At 38.9% G+C, this 19,163-nt stretch overlaps 1 protein-coding gene across 1 annotated transcript; it reads left to right on the top strand.

Moving 5' to 3' along the window:
* The first annotated feature begins 17,753 nt into the window (after positions 1-17,753).
* Positions 17,754-18,530, top strand: LOC145163574 (uncharacterized). Its single transcript, XM_079082400.1, has 2 exons — positions 17,754-18,273; positions 18,421-18,530. Exons 1-2 carry the CDS (start codon positions 17,754-17,756, stop codon positions 18,528-18,530), a joined length of 630 nt encoding a protein of 209 aa, XP_078938526.1.
* Positions 18,531-19,163: the final 633 nt, after the last annotated feature.

Raw genomic sequence — 19,163 nt, 5'->3', positions numbered from 1 at the left:
GCATGTTTCAATCTCGAGTGTGCCCTTCAGGTTTTGTGACTGGGATGCCGAGGATCACAAAGCAAGGTGTGAAGTAACCATGCAAATATACTTGGTACCCTTAATATTTACCCCTCAATCGATGTGCCGGTTAACCACACACGCTCCAACGATACTATGATAAACATTAAGTTACCCTTTGCCTACTTTGTTAAATCCAGGTTAGTGTGCCGGTTAACCACACACGCTCCACTAACGGTTTAAACAAAGTGCAAAGTGTAATTTCATGGATTAGCACCTTATTCACATTTTCCTAAGTAACTAAGATTGGGAATTTATAAGTGTTTAGTTACTTAGTATTTATCATTAATACTTTTAATGAAGGGAGAATTATAGTCCTTGTCCTACCCGTTCGGCTAACGACCCTCCACCAGTCAAGGAAGCGGTGGGTGAGAGTGGACACCCATTAAACTGCCATTTTATAGGCAGTAACCTTATACCCCCTTATAGACTGGCTTCGTGAATGAGGCCTACTAACGGTAAGACTGACTTGCTCTTATACATATATTTATTATTAACTTATAATACTATAAAGTATAAGGGTTGAATTTTAACTTTTAAAATTCTAAGGGCTAACTTGGAATTAAAGTATTCATGGGGAAAACTTTACAAATTCCAAAACTTGAGGGCAAGTTTTGAAAATATTCAAAACTAATTAATTCCATAACTTATGTGTTTAAAGTAGTTTTAATTAAAAAAAAACTCTTCAAGTTCCAAAACTTGAGGACAAGTTATGGAAGACTTTAAACTAATAAAAGAATGTAACTTTTCTTTATTTTTGTAACTTATGGAACTAATTAAGGTTACACATTTTATCATTTAATGAAGGGACTCTTGAACCTCCATAACTTGAGGACAAGTTATGGATTCATAAAACCATTTAATGAGGACAAGACTCTTCATTTTTGTAACCATTGCCAACTTTTTATGAGTTTTATGAAACTTAAATGTGACTTTTCATATAACTTGAGGACAAGTCACAAAAACTCATTTTAGAATCAACTCTTAGATTAAAATAGATTGAAAACACATGATCAATTAACTTTTCTATTAATCTAATAAACTCATATGAACAAAGATAATTCACATCAAATTTTTTTCAAGTAATTAGCATAACTTTTAAACTAATACAAAACATGAATCTATTGACAATTATCTTTGAAATTGGATTAGCATGAACATTACCACATCAAAAACAAGTTTATAAGTCCAAAAACATCTAAGGGTAATGTTCCTAGTCCATTTCTAGCCAAAACAGTCAAATATATGCTGTCAGGGGTTCCAAAATTTGATTTCTCAGCTAATTTTGCAAGTATAACAAGAAAACAAGCCTTGGCTCTGATACCACTGATGGGTTTTGCGCATTCTAACACTCCTAAGTGTACATGCAACCCTATATATCTTGGATCTATGTTTTCTCTATTATACATGCAATTATGAACTTTCCAAGGTATTACCCTATCTAGCATACAATACTTGATACTTGGGTAATCAAATGGATAGAATACATACCTTTGTTTGATGTAGCTTGTCTCCATGAAGCTTGAGTGCCTAGTGCCCCAAGTGTGACACCTCAAATGGTTCACACAACACCAAATGCACATGGAATGACTTGAGAGAAATGGAACACTCCTTGAAATCGTCTAGCCCTCATATTCACACATTAGTGCACGATTTCTTGAGCCATGGGATTCTTTTATATGGTGGCTATTAGGGTTACACCATGTAACTCATAACTTTACCCATTCCTTATGCTCCATGGATTTTAACCTCCATGGAGTATCCATGGGTCACCCCATGGACTTAGTCCAACATAAGGAATCTTGGATCACAAGCCCACATATATAAGAATGAATGATTTACACAATCAACCCATATATTTAATTAGTCTCCTTTTGATCACTTAATTAATTCCAAATTAATTCTTGATCAATACTAATTAAATAACCTTATTAATATATTAGAACTTATAATATATTAACCAACCTTAAGTGTTAGTTCTCTCATTATAGTCTATCCAAATGCATGATGCCATGCAACCCAAATGGACCATGCTGGGTCGGGTCAAGTCTTACCAATTATAGTTATGGACTTAGACATTAATCCAACACCATGAGTCTCGGATGATTCATTCAACTTAGCAAACCTTCCGCACTTCACAAGGGGATATAATCCTTGGAAAACGACCTTGCCCTTTCGATTCTGCTTTATAAGCCCAACAGTGTGAGGACCTAACGACTTCATATCTAGGGTTTCTCCCTCTTTGACCATCTCTGGAAATTGAATGTCAATAAACAACTGGATGAAACTAGGATACATCAAGAAAGTATCCCGGTTTATAGCATTGATGTTCACCACGAACTCGTCTAGGATGAATCTTGAAAAGTTGAAGTCAATTCCGGCAGCAAGAGAAACAATGGCTCCAGTGTTCCTTAGAGAGATTTCATCAGCACCTGACCTTCTGCCCGAGATGCAGCTCACAAATACATGAGCCAAGAATCTCCAGTATGGTGGCAGAAGCTTTTTCACAGTGGGAGGATAAATGCCTTCATACCCCATCTTCTTGAGAATCTTCTGCACATCTTCAATCCCGATCTCAGTAGGAAAATCAGGTTGATCATCAATCAACAATGTTTCTCTGATGAACTGCTCAGTGATCACAATCTTGCATCCTTTCACAACAGCTTCAACAGTAACTGCTCCATCATTGTCTCTTTTCATCTTTGCAGTCTGCCAGAATTCCCTGATAATTCTCTGATAGACCACAGGGTTCATAGTGATAGGAGAGGCTAGACAACATTCTTTCAGCATGTGGATCATCGACCTGAATTCTCCCTGAGCAGCAGGAGGATCAGCCACTACAATGGCCAAATTGTGCATGTCAGCAAACTTTAAACTTGCCATTTGATCTGCACTAATACAAGCCAAGTAAGAAAACAAAATATTTGAACAATTAAAGTTTTAAGTTTTCTTAATTAAACAATTTAATTTTGGCCTTAAAAAAATTATTTTGACCAAAATTTGGAGTTTACGGTCAACATTGGTCAATTGGGGTTTACGGTCCATTTGGGTTTACGGTCGTAAACCCGTGGCAGTAAGCTCCTGGCCGTAAACGGAGTTTACGGCCGTAAACTCCTAGCCCGTAAGCTTCGGCCGTAAACGCCGACGAACTTAAATTCTTCGATTAAAGCCCCAAAAGCAGTCGATTCGATGAACAAAACACATTCCCATGGTCGGTTTTAGCATACCTTTGAGATGAACTGAACGATTTTGCAAAAACACGAGAAATTTTTTTCGAGAGGAGAGAGAGTGTGAGAGGGTTTACGGCCGAAAATTAAGAAAATGAGGAGTAAAAGGTTTCCGGCTGTAAAGTCCTCCTTTTATACCCTGTTCGAATTTACCTGTCTTCCACACAGTATAAGGCACAGTCCAAATCCCAGATAATTTTTTCAAAAATAAAACATTTTGAGAATTTTTAAAATTAAAATTAAAATTAAAATTAAAACTAAAAATAAAAATAAAATAATTTCTAAAATTTAAGAATTTAAAAAAAATTTAAATTTTGACAATTATAAAAATAAAATAAAATTAAAATAAAATTAAAATTAAAATTAAAAATGAGATAAAATAAATGCAGACTAAAATTTATCTCAAAAATCAGTGAGTATAATTTTGTGACACTGGGATCAAAGTTGTTAGACAGCCTTAATCCACTTGTCGGTAGTTTTATCTTCACGTCTTTGTCTGGTCGATCGTCGGTATTGTGGTCCACTTAAACACAAAATTTTTGTGATATATTTGGACAATCTAAGAAGGACAATACATTTTTGATCCTATATTCTTAGATAAAATTTCCTAGGGACCATTTAGCTGACGACGACCAGGGATATTGTTGTCCACCTAAATTGAGCAGCGAGATCTACAGACAATCTGTAGATGTTCAATTTTATTTGTACTAGAACATGTTTCCCACTTCCTGATATGCTCCAGTAATCAAGGACTTCCAGAGTACTCCTTACATCGGGTGTGCAGACAATTATTAAGAGAGAAGATAAATCTAGAATGCATATGCTATACACCCAGGTCGGATCTCTTCCAATCCCGCAAAGGGTGAAACATATGACTAACTGAAGTTATAGAGGGATTGAGAAAAAGAATGATGCATATACTATGTACCAGGTGAGATTGTAAGTCACGCAAAGGAGACAGTATATGGCTAACAGATAGAAAGAATTGCATAGATAGAAGATGCAGAGAAATAGAGTTGCATATGTTACAGTCCAGGTCGGATCTCTCGATCACGCAGAGGAAGCAACATATGACTAACAGACAGATAGAAAGAAAATAATTTTCTACAGACCTAATTTATCAGAATTCACCAGTCACCCTATCAATACCGGAATTAAGGACAGAATTCGCACATCGAGGAAAAGTTAATCCACAGTTCCAGATACGAGCTCTTTTAATGTGACTAGTAGATTCCCATATATATCTCCCTGCTCAACCTATTCAAGCGTCGTATAGTCAGGCTAAGCGGATTTAACTAGGTCAAGATTTGTCAAGTCTATGAATTCCTTAAGTTCAACTCTGCCTAGTCAATTCCATTTAGAATCTTTCGTTCCTACCAGCGCATCGAACACAGTGCATAGACATTTTAATTTCTGGTATGTTACGCAGACTCAGATTGCCTGTTATCACTTGATAATATCACTTCCCGTCACAACACCTACAAGCAAAGCTGTTAGCAACAATATATTTTTTTTAAATTTTTTTTATTTTTAATGTTTTTGGATTTTTTGAATATTTTCTGAAAAAAAAATAAAACATAAACAAAATGTTTTTGGATTTTTTTAATTTTTTGTTTGGTTTTTGTTTATTTCTCCCCCTAAATTTGTGCATGGGTGAGAAAGAAATCACTAAAATGCGCAAATTTAAACTAACCTAACCGATAACAAAAATTAATCCTCAAAACGAATCATTTTCAAAATCCCACAAGCACATCGAATCGAGCTTTGTTAAAAGGCTTGGTGAACAGATCCGCTACATTATTAGCAGATGGAACCTGTTCCAGCCGGATGAGCGAGCGCTCATAACAGTCTCTGATAAAATGAATTTTGATATTAATGTGCTTGGTTTTGGAATGTTGGACAGGATTTTTAGTAATTTGAATTGCGGCCTCATTATCACAATAAATGGGGGTTTCTAGATAATTCAAACCGTAATCCAACAATTGATGTTGGATCCAGATAACTTGAGAGCAACAAGCAGATGCAGCAACATATTCCGCTTCTGCTGTTGAGGTTGAGACGGTATGCTGTTTCTTACACTGCCATGACACCAGCCTATCTCCAAGGAATTGACACCCTCCTGATGTAGATTTCCTGTCAAGCTCACAGTCTCCATAATTACTATCAGCAAAAGCATATAAATCAAATTCAGAATTTTTCGGATACCAAAGACCCAATTTTGGGCTGCCTTTGATATACCGAAAAATCCTTTTGACATCAATAAGATGTGAAAGTTTAGGATTAGCCTGATAACGTGCGCATTGACAAACTGCAAACATGATGTCGGGACGACTTGCAGTAAGATACATCAACGATCCGATCATCGATCTGTAGAGTGTCTGATCTACAGATTCGCCATCAATATCTGGATTCAGCAGGGGTCTTTCGGCCATTGGTTTCGAAGCAGGTTTTGCGTCTTGAAACCCGAACTTCTCAAGAATATCCTCCACATATTTAGCTTGATGGAGCAGGATTCCGGTTGAATTTTGTTTGACCTGAAGCCCCAGAAACATGGTCATTTCTCCTAAAGAACTCATCTCAAACCTCTTTTTCATCACGCCTTCAAACTCTTTGCATAGCTGTGGACTTGTAGACCCAAAGATAATGTCGTCAACATAGATCTGGACTAGAATCTGATCATTATCAACATGCTTGACGAATAATGTTTGATCAATAGTGCCACGAGAGTATCCATGCTCGAGCAAGTGCTTTGTGAGAGTCGCATACCACGCTCGAGGAGCTTGATGTAACCCATACAACGCCTTGTCCAACTTGTAGACATGATTAGGAAACTTTGAGTTAACGAACCCAGGGGGCTGATAAACGTAGATTTCTTCCTTCACCTTGCCATACAAGAAGGCTGTTTTGACATCCATTTGGTAAACCGTGAAGTTCATGTAGGAAGCATATGCAAAGAAGATACGAATAGCCTCCAAGCCAGCCACTGGAGCATAAACCTCAGTATAATCAAGACCCTCGACTTGTCGAAACCCGCGAACCACCAATCTTTCTTTATTGCGAACTATAACACCAGAATCATACTGCTTGTTTCGATAGACCCAACGTGTGTCAAGAGACCTTTTGCCCTTTCGTAACTCAACCAATTTCCAAACCCCGAGCTTTTCAAATTGATTTAGCTCTTCATGCATAGCATCTACCCAGCTGGGCTCATTCAAAGCCATTTCAACATTCTTGGGCTCTATTTGAGAGATAAAGTAAGAATAAAGACACGTATTGACATCTCCACTCTGACTTCTGGTTTTAACTCCATCACCCAGCTGACCAATGATGTTTTCGATCGGATGATCGCGTTGAATTCTTGAAGGTATGTCTTGGCTGATATCATTGAGTGAGACGGGAAAAGTGTGAATGTTGAAACCTCCATCATTTGCTGATTGATCCACATTAGATGAATCTACTACAAACTTATTATCAATTTCTTCAGGAAAGAGTAGTTCCATAAAAGTTGGAGTGACAGCGGAAGCATCTCTAGACATGAACTCTCTTTCAACTGGGGTAAGAGGTGTAGCATCAGCATCAGGAGTACCATTTCGAACTGGAGACTCTGGACTACCAAGTCGAACAGATGACTCCCCCTCAGGTGGAGCAGATGACTCCCCCTCAGGTGGAGTAGATGATTCCCCCTCAAGTGGTACTGTTGGAGGTCTGTAAACAACTTCTTCATCTCCGTCTTCAGAAACAATCTTCGAACCAGAGGAGGACCCAAATGAACCATCTGAAGACACATTTAAGGATTTGTAAAGCGATGTGTAATCAAATAACCAGTCAGGACCCACTCGAGCGTCCGTTTCATTCTCCTCCAACCAGCACACGTCATAGGATTCGACAATCTGCTTAGTCTTCTTGTTGTAAACCCTATACGCGGTGCGTTCAGCATATCCTACGAAGTAACAATCATCGACTTTGGCATTGAACTTGGGGTTGGACTCCAGGTGAAGAAGGGTGCAAGGGCAGCCAAATACACGGAAATGACTGACTGAAGGCTTATGACTATATAGAATCTCGTACGGTGTCTTCATCTGAGCTTTGTTGATTAAAACACGATTCTTAACATAACAAGTAGTGTTAATCGCCTCAGCCCAAAAGAAAACAGGTAACTTGGAGTCACACAGCATCGTCCTTGCAGCGTCTTTCAATGTTCTATTTCTCCTCTCAGCAACACCATTTTGTTGAGGCGTGTGAGCAGAGCTGTATTGACGCACGATTCCCTTTTCTGCGCAAAAATGATCAAGAACTACATTCTTGTATTCTGTTCCATTATCAGTACGAAGCGCCTTCACCCGGTTGTTGGTTTGGTTCTCAATCATCACAATGAACTTCTTTATCAGATCAGCAACCCTAGCTTTGTTGGATAAGAAGAAGACCCATGTAAAACGAGAGAAATCATTGATCACAACTAGACAATACGAGCTTCTGTTGATGCTCAGGACGTTGACCGGACCAAATAAGTCCATATGCAATAATTGGAGCACCTGACTAATTGAGTTAACCTGTTTTGGCAGGTGTGGTTTTCTATGATGTTTTCCCTGGGCGCATGACACACACTTCTCAAAAGTGATAAAGTCTCTGACAGGCAAGCCTCGGACCATCTCATTCTTTGCAAGACGATTTAGGTTTTTAGCGTTAGCATGACCGAGTCTTCGGTGCCACAGCATTGCACTTTGTTCTGAGACCTTCGAAAAGAGGCAAGTGACTTGTTCAGGAATGTTGCTATTCATATCGATAATGTAAGCATTCCCATCCCGCTTAGATTTGACAAGAATCCACTCTTCCAGGATGACAATGCCTGGCTTGAGAATCATGCACTCCTTGTCGGTGAAATGTGTGGAATATCCTTTGTCACAAATTTGGGAAACACTCAACAAGCTGTGCCTTAACTCGGGAGCAAAGTTGACATTCTCAAAACTTAGCACTCCATTTGTAACGGTTCCTCTCAGAGTGATCTTCCCACCATCTCCGCCCGCAAAGGAAACATATCCCCCATTAAAAGATTGAATGTTGCTCAATTGGGAAATATCTCCTGTCATATGTCGGGAGCAGCCGATGTCGACGTACCAAGGACGGACGACATTCCTCCGCAACTGTCCCTGCAAAATGAGCGGGATCATTTAGATTTGGGAACCCAGGTCATCACTGTCCTGGGTTGCCTTTTTACTTTGTTTGATTGATCTTTCAAAGTTTTCAATTTGGAATCCTCATTTCTAAACTTTTCAGAGGATGCTGATGATTGATTGGAAATTGATTTGTGCATCCAATGATATTTAGGTTTCTTAACAGTCACAGGTGGTTTTGAAATTTTTTTCTTATCAGTTTGCACTGAGCGTCTGGATGTTCCACTAGAAGTGGTTGAAGATCCAGAACTGCTCTTTGACGAAACCGATCTTGGCGGAGCCTTGTTCGGTTTTGGCAAACTGTTTGGGACTTTGTTATGAAAACCCTTTTTATTCTTTTGAAAAATCGCCCTTTTTCTGCTTCGATCATCCTTCCAATCATCATCCCGAGAGCGAGTTCTTGAGGACTTTCTAATTAAAGACCTTCCTCTAGATTCGTTCTCTCCTCTTGGCGACATATAGTTCACAAAAATCCTATTTTGACAATTCCTAGCTATATGACCACCAATACCACAATTAAAACAAATTTGTTTATTATTGGAACTAGTACTGCATTTCTCAGATTTATTTTCTTTACTGACACTCTTACTCTTCTCACAAGAACATGTATGAGAAACACGTTGTGAGATAAGTGAGGGTGCATCAGATAGTGTGACTTGTGGAATTGATGTGTTTTCATTAGAAGCATTACAAACATCAGGATCATCAAATAATTCATCAAATATGTCAAAGAAATTTAATTCAACAGGAGCAGCTTTGGAAGTATCACAAGAAACATTGTCATTTTGAACATCAGAAACAAAAACATTAGGTTCAGACTCAGTTTTATTATCAGAAACAGATCCTTCAACTTCATGCTTTGAATGATCTACGGATTGATCTGCAGGGGAAGTAGAAACGTTAGTATTTTCAACATTAATAAATCCTCCTGAAACAAAACCAGATGGCTTGCCATAAACCATGAATGGTTCGTTGGCAATCTCTTCTTTAGACAAGGGTTGATACTGATAATTATGATTAAAAGGAGGAGGTGCATTATCGTATCCTAAACCCTTTTGCTGGTTTCGTTTGAACTGCAGGCAATGGTCAATCATATTGGCAACTACCTCGCTTGATACATCAAACCTTCTAAAATCAAAATTTGCAGTTTCAAATTGTCGCTTTAATGTATCAAGCTCAGTAATTAACTCATCATTCTGTCTCTTGATATAATCATAATTTTCACATTTTTCACTGTATTCTTGTTGAATTCTCTTAAAGTCTTTTATTTTTGTTTCTAACTGGGCCTTTAGGGGTTTTTGTCCTTTTCTAAGTTGATAGCCCTCATATCTAAGATCCTCTACTTCTCTACGTAATAATGCTATTTCGTCTTGAAGAATTTTAACATAATCAATACATGCCTAAGAACAAGTAGGTAAACTTACCTCGCTTTTCTTGGGCTCGGAAGTAGAAGATACCATCAGTGCGAACTGCAGCTCCATCATCTGCTCTTCAGGATCAGCTGTATCATTCTTCAAGGGAGCATCATCATTGATTTGGGCTAGGTGAGCATTTTCAGGTTTTGAAATGTTCAGAGCCTGAATCTGGTCCTCCCAGTCAAATGACTGAGCAACCAAAGCAGTCTCACTGCTAGCCACAACACCTCCACGATTGTTTCCCACCGCAACCAACGTTCTGTCATTGTTCAACCTTCGATCCGGTTTTGGGCACTCACGAGCAAAATGACTTGGCTCGTTACAGTTGAAACATCGCAGCTTTCCCTTATTGAACCCAACCTTTTTATCAACATTCATCCCCCAGTTATTTTTCCCTGTCTTCTTAGCAAACTGCTTCGCCCTGAACACTGCCATAGCAATTTTCCATGTGATATCCATCTCTTCCACATCTTCTGGATGAATCTGATCCAGATCAGCAAATGACAACTGAGGTGGAAGCTCTCCAGCTACAAAAGCATTATAGCAGTTAACAAGTCTTGTAGCGAGAGCAAGATTTTCATCAGTTTCCTTTGTGTTTGAGGAAGAGGCTACAACTGGCACATTGGAAGAAGGAACAGCTTGTGGAGTAATAAATGGCTGGCTTTGAGGGTGAGGCATGGATGACGCAGTAGTGAAGGTTTGAATCTGAGGTTGTTGAACAGCAAATCCTTGACCTGAGGAAAAGATGACTGATGAAAGAGCATTGTTAGAGGAAATTCCGAGATTTGCAGTCGAATACGAGCTCACATTGTTAACTTCTCGCTGTTTATCATCAATATCACAAGCTTTGATGATCGCCATTGTTTCAGCAAGAGTAAGGCGATTCAGATCCTTGGTCTTCTTAATCACAGCAACATTCATGTCCCATGACTTTGGAAGAGCATTCAGTAGTTTTTTATTTATCTCAGACTTAGTCAAGAAAATCCCAGATATGCTCATCTCAGTAGTAAGAGTTGTGAATCGTTGTAGTTGTGCCTCCAGGGTTTCTCCAGGAATGTAGTTAAACATATTGAATTTCTGTCGCAACATATCCTGGCGACTTTCCTTCATGTCTTCATTTCCTTCATACACTTCAATCAAGGCTTCCCACAAAGCTTTAGTTGAAGTATACTCTCTGAAACCTTGAGCTATATCAGGAGATAAAGCCATGGTCAGAGTGGCCAAAGCCCTTTCCTGTTCTTCAACTTTCTCAAAATCATCATCTGTATAGTTCTCAACTGCTTTGTCAATCACTTGTCCTCCAACTGTCATAGTAATTCGGACATGACCCCTGATGATGCTTCTCCAAACTTTAAAATATTTCATTTTAATATACTTCTCAATCCGGTATTTCCATTCAGGAAAACCATCTGCAGACAGCAGTCTTGGAATGCATGTGGTTGTGCCCATGACAGTATCCAATTCATGAAGATGTGTTTGACTTTGAGAATCCATTGATGATTAAATCAGAAATTAAAACTGAAATAATGTCAAAATTGAGTTTACGGTTAATGTGTTTACGGCCGTAAACTGAGTTTATGGTCGGACGTTTACGGTTAGGGTGTTTACGGTCTGAGTGTTTACGGTTATTGAAGCTAAGTTTACGGTTATTGAAGATGCTTTGTTTACGGTCCAAGAACATTGTTTACGGTTTATGAATGTTCTTGAGTTTACGGTCGTAAACTGAGTTCTTTGAAAACACGATTTTTGGAGTAGATTCAATCCCTTTAACAACAAAAACACCAAAACCAATCTCGAACAGTGAAGAATATCAGTTTCAACAGCCAAAAACTCGATTGGATGAAACTTTGACACCGGTTTTGCTCTGATACCAATTGTAAGGTCCTGAAACGGATCTTTACCAATGATCAAGCAATCAAACAATCACACGTAATCAGAATATGAGTAGAAGAAGAAGAGAAATCGATCAATCAATCTTGCACACGTTTATTACTGAAAACGTCTGGTACAACTCGATATACTTGGCCGTGAACTCTATGGCATCAACAACTAACAATGACCTACAACTCCTCTATATATATAGTAGACTTGGGCCGGAAATAGGGTTTACGGCCGTAAACAGGCTTACGGCCGTAAACTCATCACAGGGTCGTAAACTGCTAAACAACTCACCAAAACATACTAAAAACTCAAAAGAACTATTACAATGAAAGCCTAGACCAAACCACTAACTGGACCCTTCAATCTCCCCCTTGGTTTGGTGCTAGCTTGGACTCAGTCTTTATCAACCACCATCACATCTGACTTCCCCATTGCCCCGTTCCACATCTTCTTGTTAATGATCTTGGCAACCATAGTTGTGTACTCTTTCGCAGCAGGCTCAAAAATATCTTCAGCAACCTTAATCTGATGCAGGTTCAGCTGATGAATATCCTACCTCCCAAATTAAAGCAAATCTCTTTTGTCATATAAGCGTATGCATCCACCTTCAAGCTTGATGACAACAGAGGCTATAGTTTCATCAAACACCCAGTAATACATGGACTTTAAAGATCCATCTGGATGATTCTGAAGTACAGGAACTTGTTTCACTTGATTGGTAGCAGGCCACATCACAGATCCAAGAGGTTGATTGGTTATAGGATCAATTACACTTGGGTATATCTTAATAAGCGACTCTGCAGTCTTCATTGAAGGAAAACCCTTAAGCACTTGATCTTCCAAAAATAATTTGAAATGTGATGCCTTGGGATTATTTGAAGGATTTACAAAAGGAGCCTTTGATAACTCTGTAAGATCAACCCTGGTCCAGGAGTGGAAGTCATGTGCATCTTTATACAATTCTGAGTTGCCACTCTTCCTTCTCACGATCCACATATTCAAAGTATCGTGAAATCCCCATGAAATGATCCCTGACCTATCACCATATACATCCCTAAAGCGATTCTCTCCAAGGTCTGTAACAGTGATGTTATGTTGATCCCCATGAGCATTTTGATCCGAGCTCCTTTTAAACAACAGTTGGCCTTTCTCAGCTGCCTTTGCTAACTTATCACGTTTCAGAGCTGCCACATTTGGAGCTTGAGCTGGTTCTTTATCAAATCGATCCACAATTCGAGTAGTTTGAGCAGATGCTGGAATAACGGGGGCATCTTGATTGGGGATATAAATTCTAGGCTCATCGACCGACGACTTGAACTTATCTCCAAGTTCTTCTTCTAACTTCTTCTTCAAGTCGTATTAACTGGCAGTCAACAGACCAAAGTGAGTCTAAAGATCAGTGATCTGCTTGGTCTTTAGAGCTTTGTCTTCAAGAAGATCAGCAACTTGAATGGTGAGCTTGGTATTTTCAGTCTGAAGCTCAGTAACCCGGATATCAAGCTCTATATTCTTCTGATTCGGCACATTGATCTCCTTCTGAAGTCCAAGAATAGTAGGATTCTTTTCTCCAGAGCTGCCTTCCCCAAAAGATATTCCTTTACCACGGGAGGGAGGCGGTTAGAATTGTTCTCCAGCCAAATGCATGGCTAGCCTCACTGAAGCAGCATCATGATAGGGCCTGGGAGGAGAAAATCATGTGGGAAAAGAAGAACCACCAGCTTCATAAGTGGTGATAGGACCTTCAGTGAATGCTTCTGATGAGACAATAGCAGGAGTAATTGTCGGTGAAGTTGAAAAGCCTTGAAGTGGACCAGGAACAAAATTTCCCTGTCTTGGGTCAAGTCTTCTTCTTTTCATGGGAGGTTGAGAGGATTGTGTTGTTGTGCGATCACTCTCAAGTGGCTCAGATGTAGGCGAAACACTATCAAAGGGAGGAATCCCTGACACTGTCACCATAGGAATTGCTGTTTCCGCCACTTGATTGGTAGAAGGAGGCGTAGATTCAAGAATGTTTTCAATTTCCCGTATCTCCGTTGCTGGATGAGCAACATCATTGATATTGTCAAGTAGCGAGTTGAGTCTTTCACCTGACATGAAGTCATCATTACTTCCAAAGTTTAAAGGAATTTCATCCCTATCGAAACCAGTAAGATCGAGGTCTTCATACAAATCAGTCTCAGTCCCACTCCTTGAAGACCCTTCATTGTAATCACTTTGGACCTGAACTGATGTCAGATCATGTTCTTCAGCCACATGTGCATTAAGAACTGGAGTATCTTCTTCTTCAGCATGATCCGACACTGTGATAACATCATCTTCCGAAATTACCCTCTCAGAAGAAGTAGGCTCACATGATACTTTATCTGACGTTCCATGTGATGGGTTTTGCGCATTCTAACACTCCTAAGTGTACATGCAACCCTAAATACCTTGGATCTATGTTTTCTCTATTATACATGCAATTATGAACTTTCCAAGGTATTACCCTATCTAGCATACAATACTTGATACTTGGGTAATCAAATGGATAGAATACATACCTTTGTTTGATGTAGCTTGTCTCCATGAAGCTTGAGTGCCTAGTGCGCCAAGTGTGACACCTCAAATGGTTCACACAACACCAAATACACATGGAATGACTTGAGAGAGATGGAACACTCCTTGAAATCGTCTAGCCCTCATATTCACACATTAGTGCACGATTTCTTGAGCCATGAGATTCTTTTATATGGTGGCTATTAGGGTTACACCATGTAACTCATAACTTTACCCATTCCTTATGCTCCATGGATTTTAACCTCCATGGAGTATCCATGGGTCACCCCATGGACTTAGTCGAACATAAGGAATCTTGGATCACAAGCCCACATATATAAGAATGAATGATTTACACAATCAACCCATATATTTAATTAGTCTCCTTTTGATCACTTAATTAATTCCAAATTAATTCTTGATCAATACTAATTAAATAACCTTATTAATATATTAGAACTTATAATATATTAACCAACCTTAAGTGTTATTTCTCTCATTATAGTCTATCCAAATGCATGATGCCATGCAACCCAAATGGACCATGCTGGGTCGGGTCAAGTCTTACCAATTATAGTTATGGACTTAGACATTAATCCAACAGTCTCCAACTTGGATAAGTCTAAAACTATTATTGCGTATGACTTCAGGAACCGATCAGCAATCGTAGCTCTCAAAAGCTTCTGTCGAACTCTGACCTTGTCGATGAACTCTGACATTTGTCAATGACTTGTCCATTAGATAAGGGATCATATATTCCTCCATTCTAGATATCATATGGACTGAGACATAGATTATCAATCATTCTCTCTGTCCATTTGTTGTTTCCCGATTTCCGATTCATGATGACTGACTGATTGAACAAATCAAATCAGTCCTGGATTGGCCAAGCACTCACATGTATCATCTTTAAATCATCGAGGGGCCCACAGATATCGCTTTTATCCCGAAGGTAAAAGTAATGGATAAACTTCGACTCATATGTTCGAATATGTCATTACCATCGTTTCGGTGATGACTAAGAAGATGATTTTCGTTCATACCTTAATGGTCATAAAGTATCGAGTCCGACTAATATAGATCTGCGAAGTGAATTGATTGGTTCAGAGAACCATGTCTCGTGTAGTGACGAAATTTCAGTCAGAGAATTGAAGAAGGAGATGGTCAGACGGAGAGAACAATCCAAACGGTAGAATATATGCTTTGTGCATATGTCTTGAAGTTGGTACGCATCAAGCGGAAACACCATCGAGGCCCAAATTATAATTGGTAAAATAAGAATGAGATAAGAGAGAAATATCCCAGTTATTTATATCGATGTGATTTCGGGGACGAAATCCTCAAAAGGAGGAGGTATTTGTAACATATACGTCCAGTTATCGTGTTATGTAATTTTAAAAGTGAAAAATATAATGAAATATTATATGAAATTGAGCGTTGAGTTCTAACAGATAGTTTTTACTAGAAACGAAGTAAAATTATGTTTAGAATCACTCGGAAAATATTGGAAGTCTTATGAGATTTCAATCAAAAGTCAAATATTCAAATTTAACGAAAATATAAAATTTGAAATCAGTAAAATTTTATTATTGAAAGTTGTAGATAATTTTTTTAGAAACATTTAGGCGAAAACCTCATCGAAATCCGATTTATAATGAAGAAGTTATGACCAATCGAAGATCCGTGACAGAACCGGCACGACGCCGTATGACGTAAAAAGTGAGTTTCCGATAAACTACTTTTTAGCTTTAGTAATCTAAACGAAAGTCGTAGTATTCGTTAAACGGAGAATTTTCATAAAAAGAACGTCTAAATCTGACTTCGTATGAGGAAGTTATGATTTTTCTAAGTTTCGGAATAACAGTAGACAGCTAAAAACTCGAAATAAAGATCGAGTGATTTTTAGCCGACACAACCTAAACGAGAATCGAAGATCTCGTCGATTGTAGTTCAACGGTAAAAAGACAGACGGAAACGGACGTCGGATGAAGAAGTTATGAATTTTTAACGGACTTTTCCTATCCCGGCCCGTTAAAAATATAATATTAAAAATAAAGTCAAAATTAGCCGACAGAGTCTAAACGGAAGTTGTAGAGTATAATTTCACCTACGCGTGGATATAAACAACGTTAAAACAGAGCTCGTATGCAAAAGATATGGATTTTTGAAGTTCAGAGCACAAACTTCGAGAATTTGACTGCATTCACGACGTGAACACAGTGTTCACGACGTGAACTCAGTGAACGACGCGTTTCGAGCCTAGAAGACACACGACAATCCTAGGGGATGACCAGAATCAAAGTCACGACGTGAACATACATGGTTCACGACGTGAGAGTCGATTTTTCAGCCTATAAATAGAAATCGAGCCCTCCGGGTTTATGTTACAAATTCTCACTCTCATTCACTCTCTAGCCTCTCTCAAGCCCCTCTAAGGCCGGACGGAGTGGACCGCGGGGAAACCACAGGATCGGTTCCCGCATGAAGACACACCGCACCGTGGGTGCGGGAAAGGAGTAGCGGGAAGAGGGTGGGGGGAGAGAGTCCCGCTCTCTCTCTCTCTTCTAACCATTGGCTGTGCGATTTTTTTTTCTTTTTTTTTCTTTTTTTATTCCAAACGGCTATATAGCCGTTACACACACACACACACACACACATATATATATATATATATATATATATATATATATATATATATATATATATATATATATATATATATATATATATATATTTCCTTTTTTTCTTTCCCTTTTCTTAACCTATAAATACTCAAACATTCTATCATTTTTTTAACCCATAACCTATATTTCTCTCTAAAAAATATTATTCAAAATGTCATCATCTTCATCATCCGATTCGACGGCTGTAGAGGAGGTTAAGTTTATCGGTTCCGTCATGGCGAAAACGGTTGCATACTATCAAAACCGACTAGGCGAAACATCACGTGCACGACCTAACCTAAGAAAGCCGCCGTTACGTAGAAATCACGAAGCCGGACACGATCGCCTTATAGAAGATTATTTTGCAGATGACGCCATCTACGCTGTAAAGTTTCGACGTCGGTTCCGAATGAGGAAGGAACTATTCTTACGTATTGTTGGCGATTTGGAAGGCCGCTTTCCATATTTCCAATGAAAAATGGATGCAAGGGGAAAAAAGGTCTCTCTCCCATTCAAAAATTCACGGCTTCAAATCGTCAGCTAGCATACGGCATGGGCGCAGACTAATGGGACGAGTATTTTAGGATGTCAGAGCGTACCGTGCGGGAGTGTGTGTACAAGTTCTGCAAAGCGATCTGTTTGGTTTATGGGCAACGATATTTGCACCAACCAACTATCAACGATATCCACCAATTGTATACGGTGCATGAAGGCAAGCATGGATTCCCTGGAATGCTAGGTAGTATCGATTGCATGCATTGGAGTTGGTCATTATACCCCAACGCATGGCATGGTCAGTACATGAGAGGAGACCACAAAGAGCCGACGATCATTCTAGAGGCTATCGCATCACATGATCTTTGGATATGGCATGCATTCTTTGGTCCAGCTGGTGCAAACAATGACATCAATGTGCTAGACCAGTCGCCGGTATTCAACGATATCTACCTTGGAAAGTCACACGATGTACCTTTTCAAGAAAATGGGGTAGCATATAAGCGTGGATACTATCTTACTGACGGTATACATCCTCCCTTGTCTGTTTTTGTGAAATCATTTACATGTCCTAACGACCCAAAAAGGAAAAAGTTTAAAGAGGCGCAAGAGTCAGCTAGGAAGGATGTGGAGCGAGCATTTGGTGTACTTAAGAGACGTTGGCAAGTACTAACGGTCGGGGCAAGGTCATATGAGGTGAAAAGGTTACAACACGTAATGTATGCATGTATCATATTGCATAATATGATTCTTGAAGACGAAGGAAGAGCGATATGCCGATACAACGAAAATGAAGTTTTGCCAAATGTCGAAGGAGTAGTCGTTGGTACACAAGAGTATAGGGTGAATAGAAGAGAAGTACACAATCGCGAAATTCATCAGGCCCTTCGTATTGATTTGGTGGAACACATTTATAGGGCTCATATTTAGCCCCCGTACGAGTTATCTCACGATGATTTGTTTGACGAATCAGACGAGGATTCTGATATGATCGTCGAGAGTGAAGATTCTGACGACGAGAGTGACGCTGGGGAGAATGATGCAGACGATCAAGGCGATGACGAAGACGATGATTCCGAGTGACGTATTTTGGTTTAAATAAAATTAGGATATTAATTATGTTTTCTATGTTGTAGGTTGTTTAATTTTTTTTTTTGCGGTTTTTTTATTTTTCTACTTATTTAAATATTAGGGTTAATGTAATTTTTATTTTAATTAATGAAATGCTTTTGATTTTTAATTAAATTTTATGTTTGATATTAATTTAAAAATTATAAAAAAAAAATTATTTTATTTAATATAAAAAAAAAAGTGAGGGAAGGGCTTCCCACCCATTCATTGGCTTTTAGGTGAGGGAAATGAAAATGAGGGAAAGAGGGGTATGGCCCACCAAAAGTGAGGGAAGCTTCCCTCCCACACCCTCCGGTCTAACACCCTCCGAAGTCCCGATATCATCCCCGACACCCGAAGCAAGTCCCGACGCTCCGAAGTTCCCGAGAAAATTATATTTTCAATTCGAAACTTTGCCCGTGTAAGGCCAATTTTCAACTAAAATCCCCGGTTTCATCGCAGAGAGTCATATTTAGAGCCGAAGTGCTGCCCAAATTATCATTTATTCATGTGGTTATTTCACGGTGAGTTCAATATATAGGAACAATTGTATGTTATGTGTTATATGTGCTATGTACTTTTCCGTTGTTATTATTTCTGCTATTT

Source organism: Lactuca virosa, chromosome 3 (assembly GCF_052849685.1).
Source record: "Lactuca virosa cultivar CGN04683 chromosome 3, Lactuca_virosa_CGN04683_v6, whole genome shotgun sequence".
Lineage (NCBI taxonomy): Eukaryota > Viridiplantae > Streptophyta > Magnoliopsida > Asterales > Asteraceae > Lactuca > Lactuca virosa.
The sequence above is the reverse complement of the archived record's forward strand: the minus strand, read 5'-3'. Positions and strand labels throughout refer to the sequence as shown.

Bases quoted from the DNA above. Each gene is read 5' to 3' on its own strand.
- LOC145163574 (XM_079082400.1), top strand. From the start codon at position 17,754: ATGAGAGGAGACCACAAAGAGCCGACGATCATTCTAGAGGCTATCGCA. The intron at 18,274-18,420 runs GTACACAAGAGT...TTGACGAATCAG, and splicing joins TGTCGAAGGAGTAGTCGTTG to ACGAGGATTCTGATATGATC.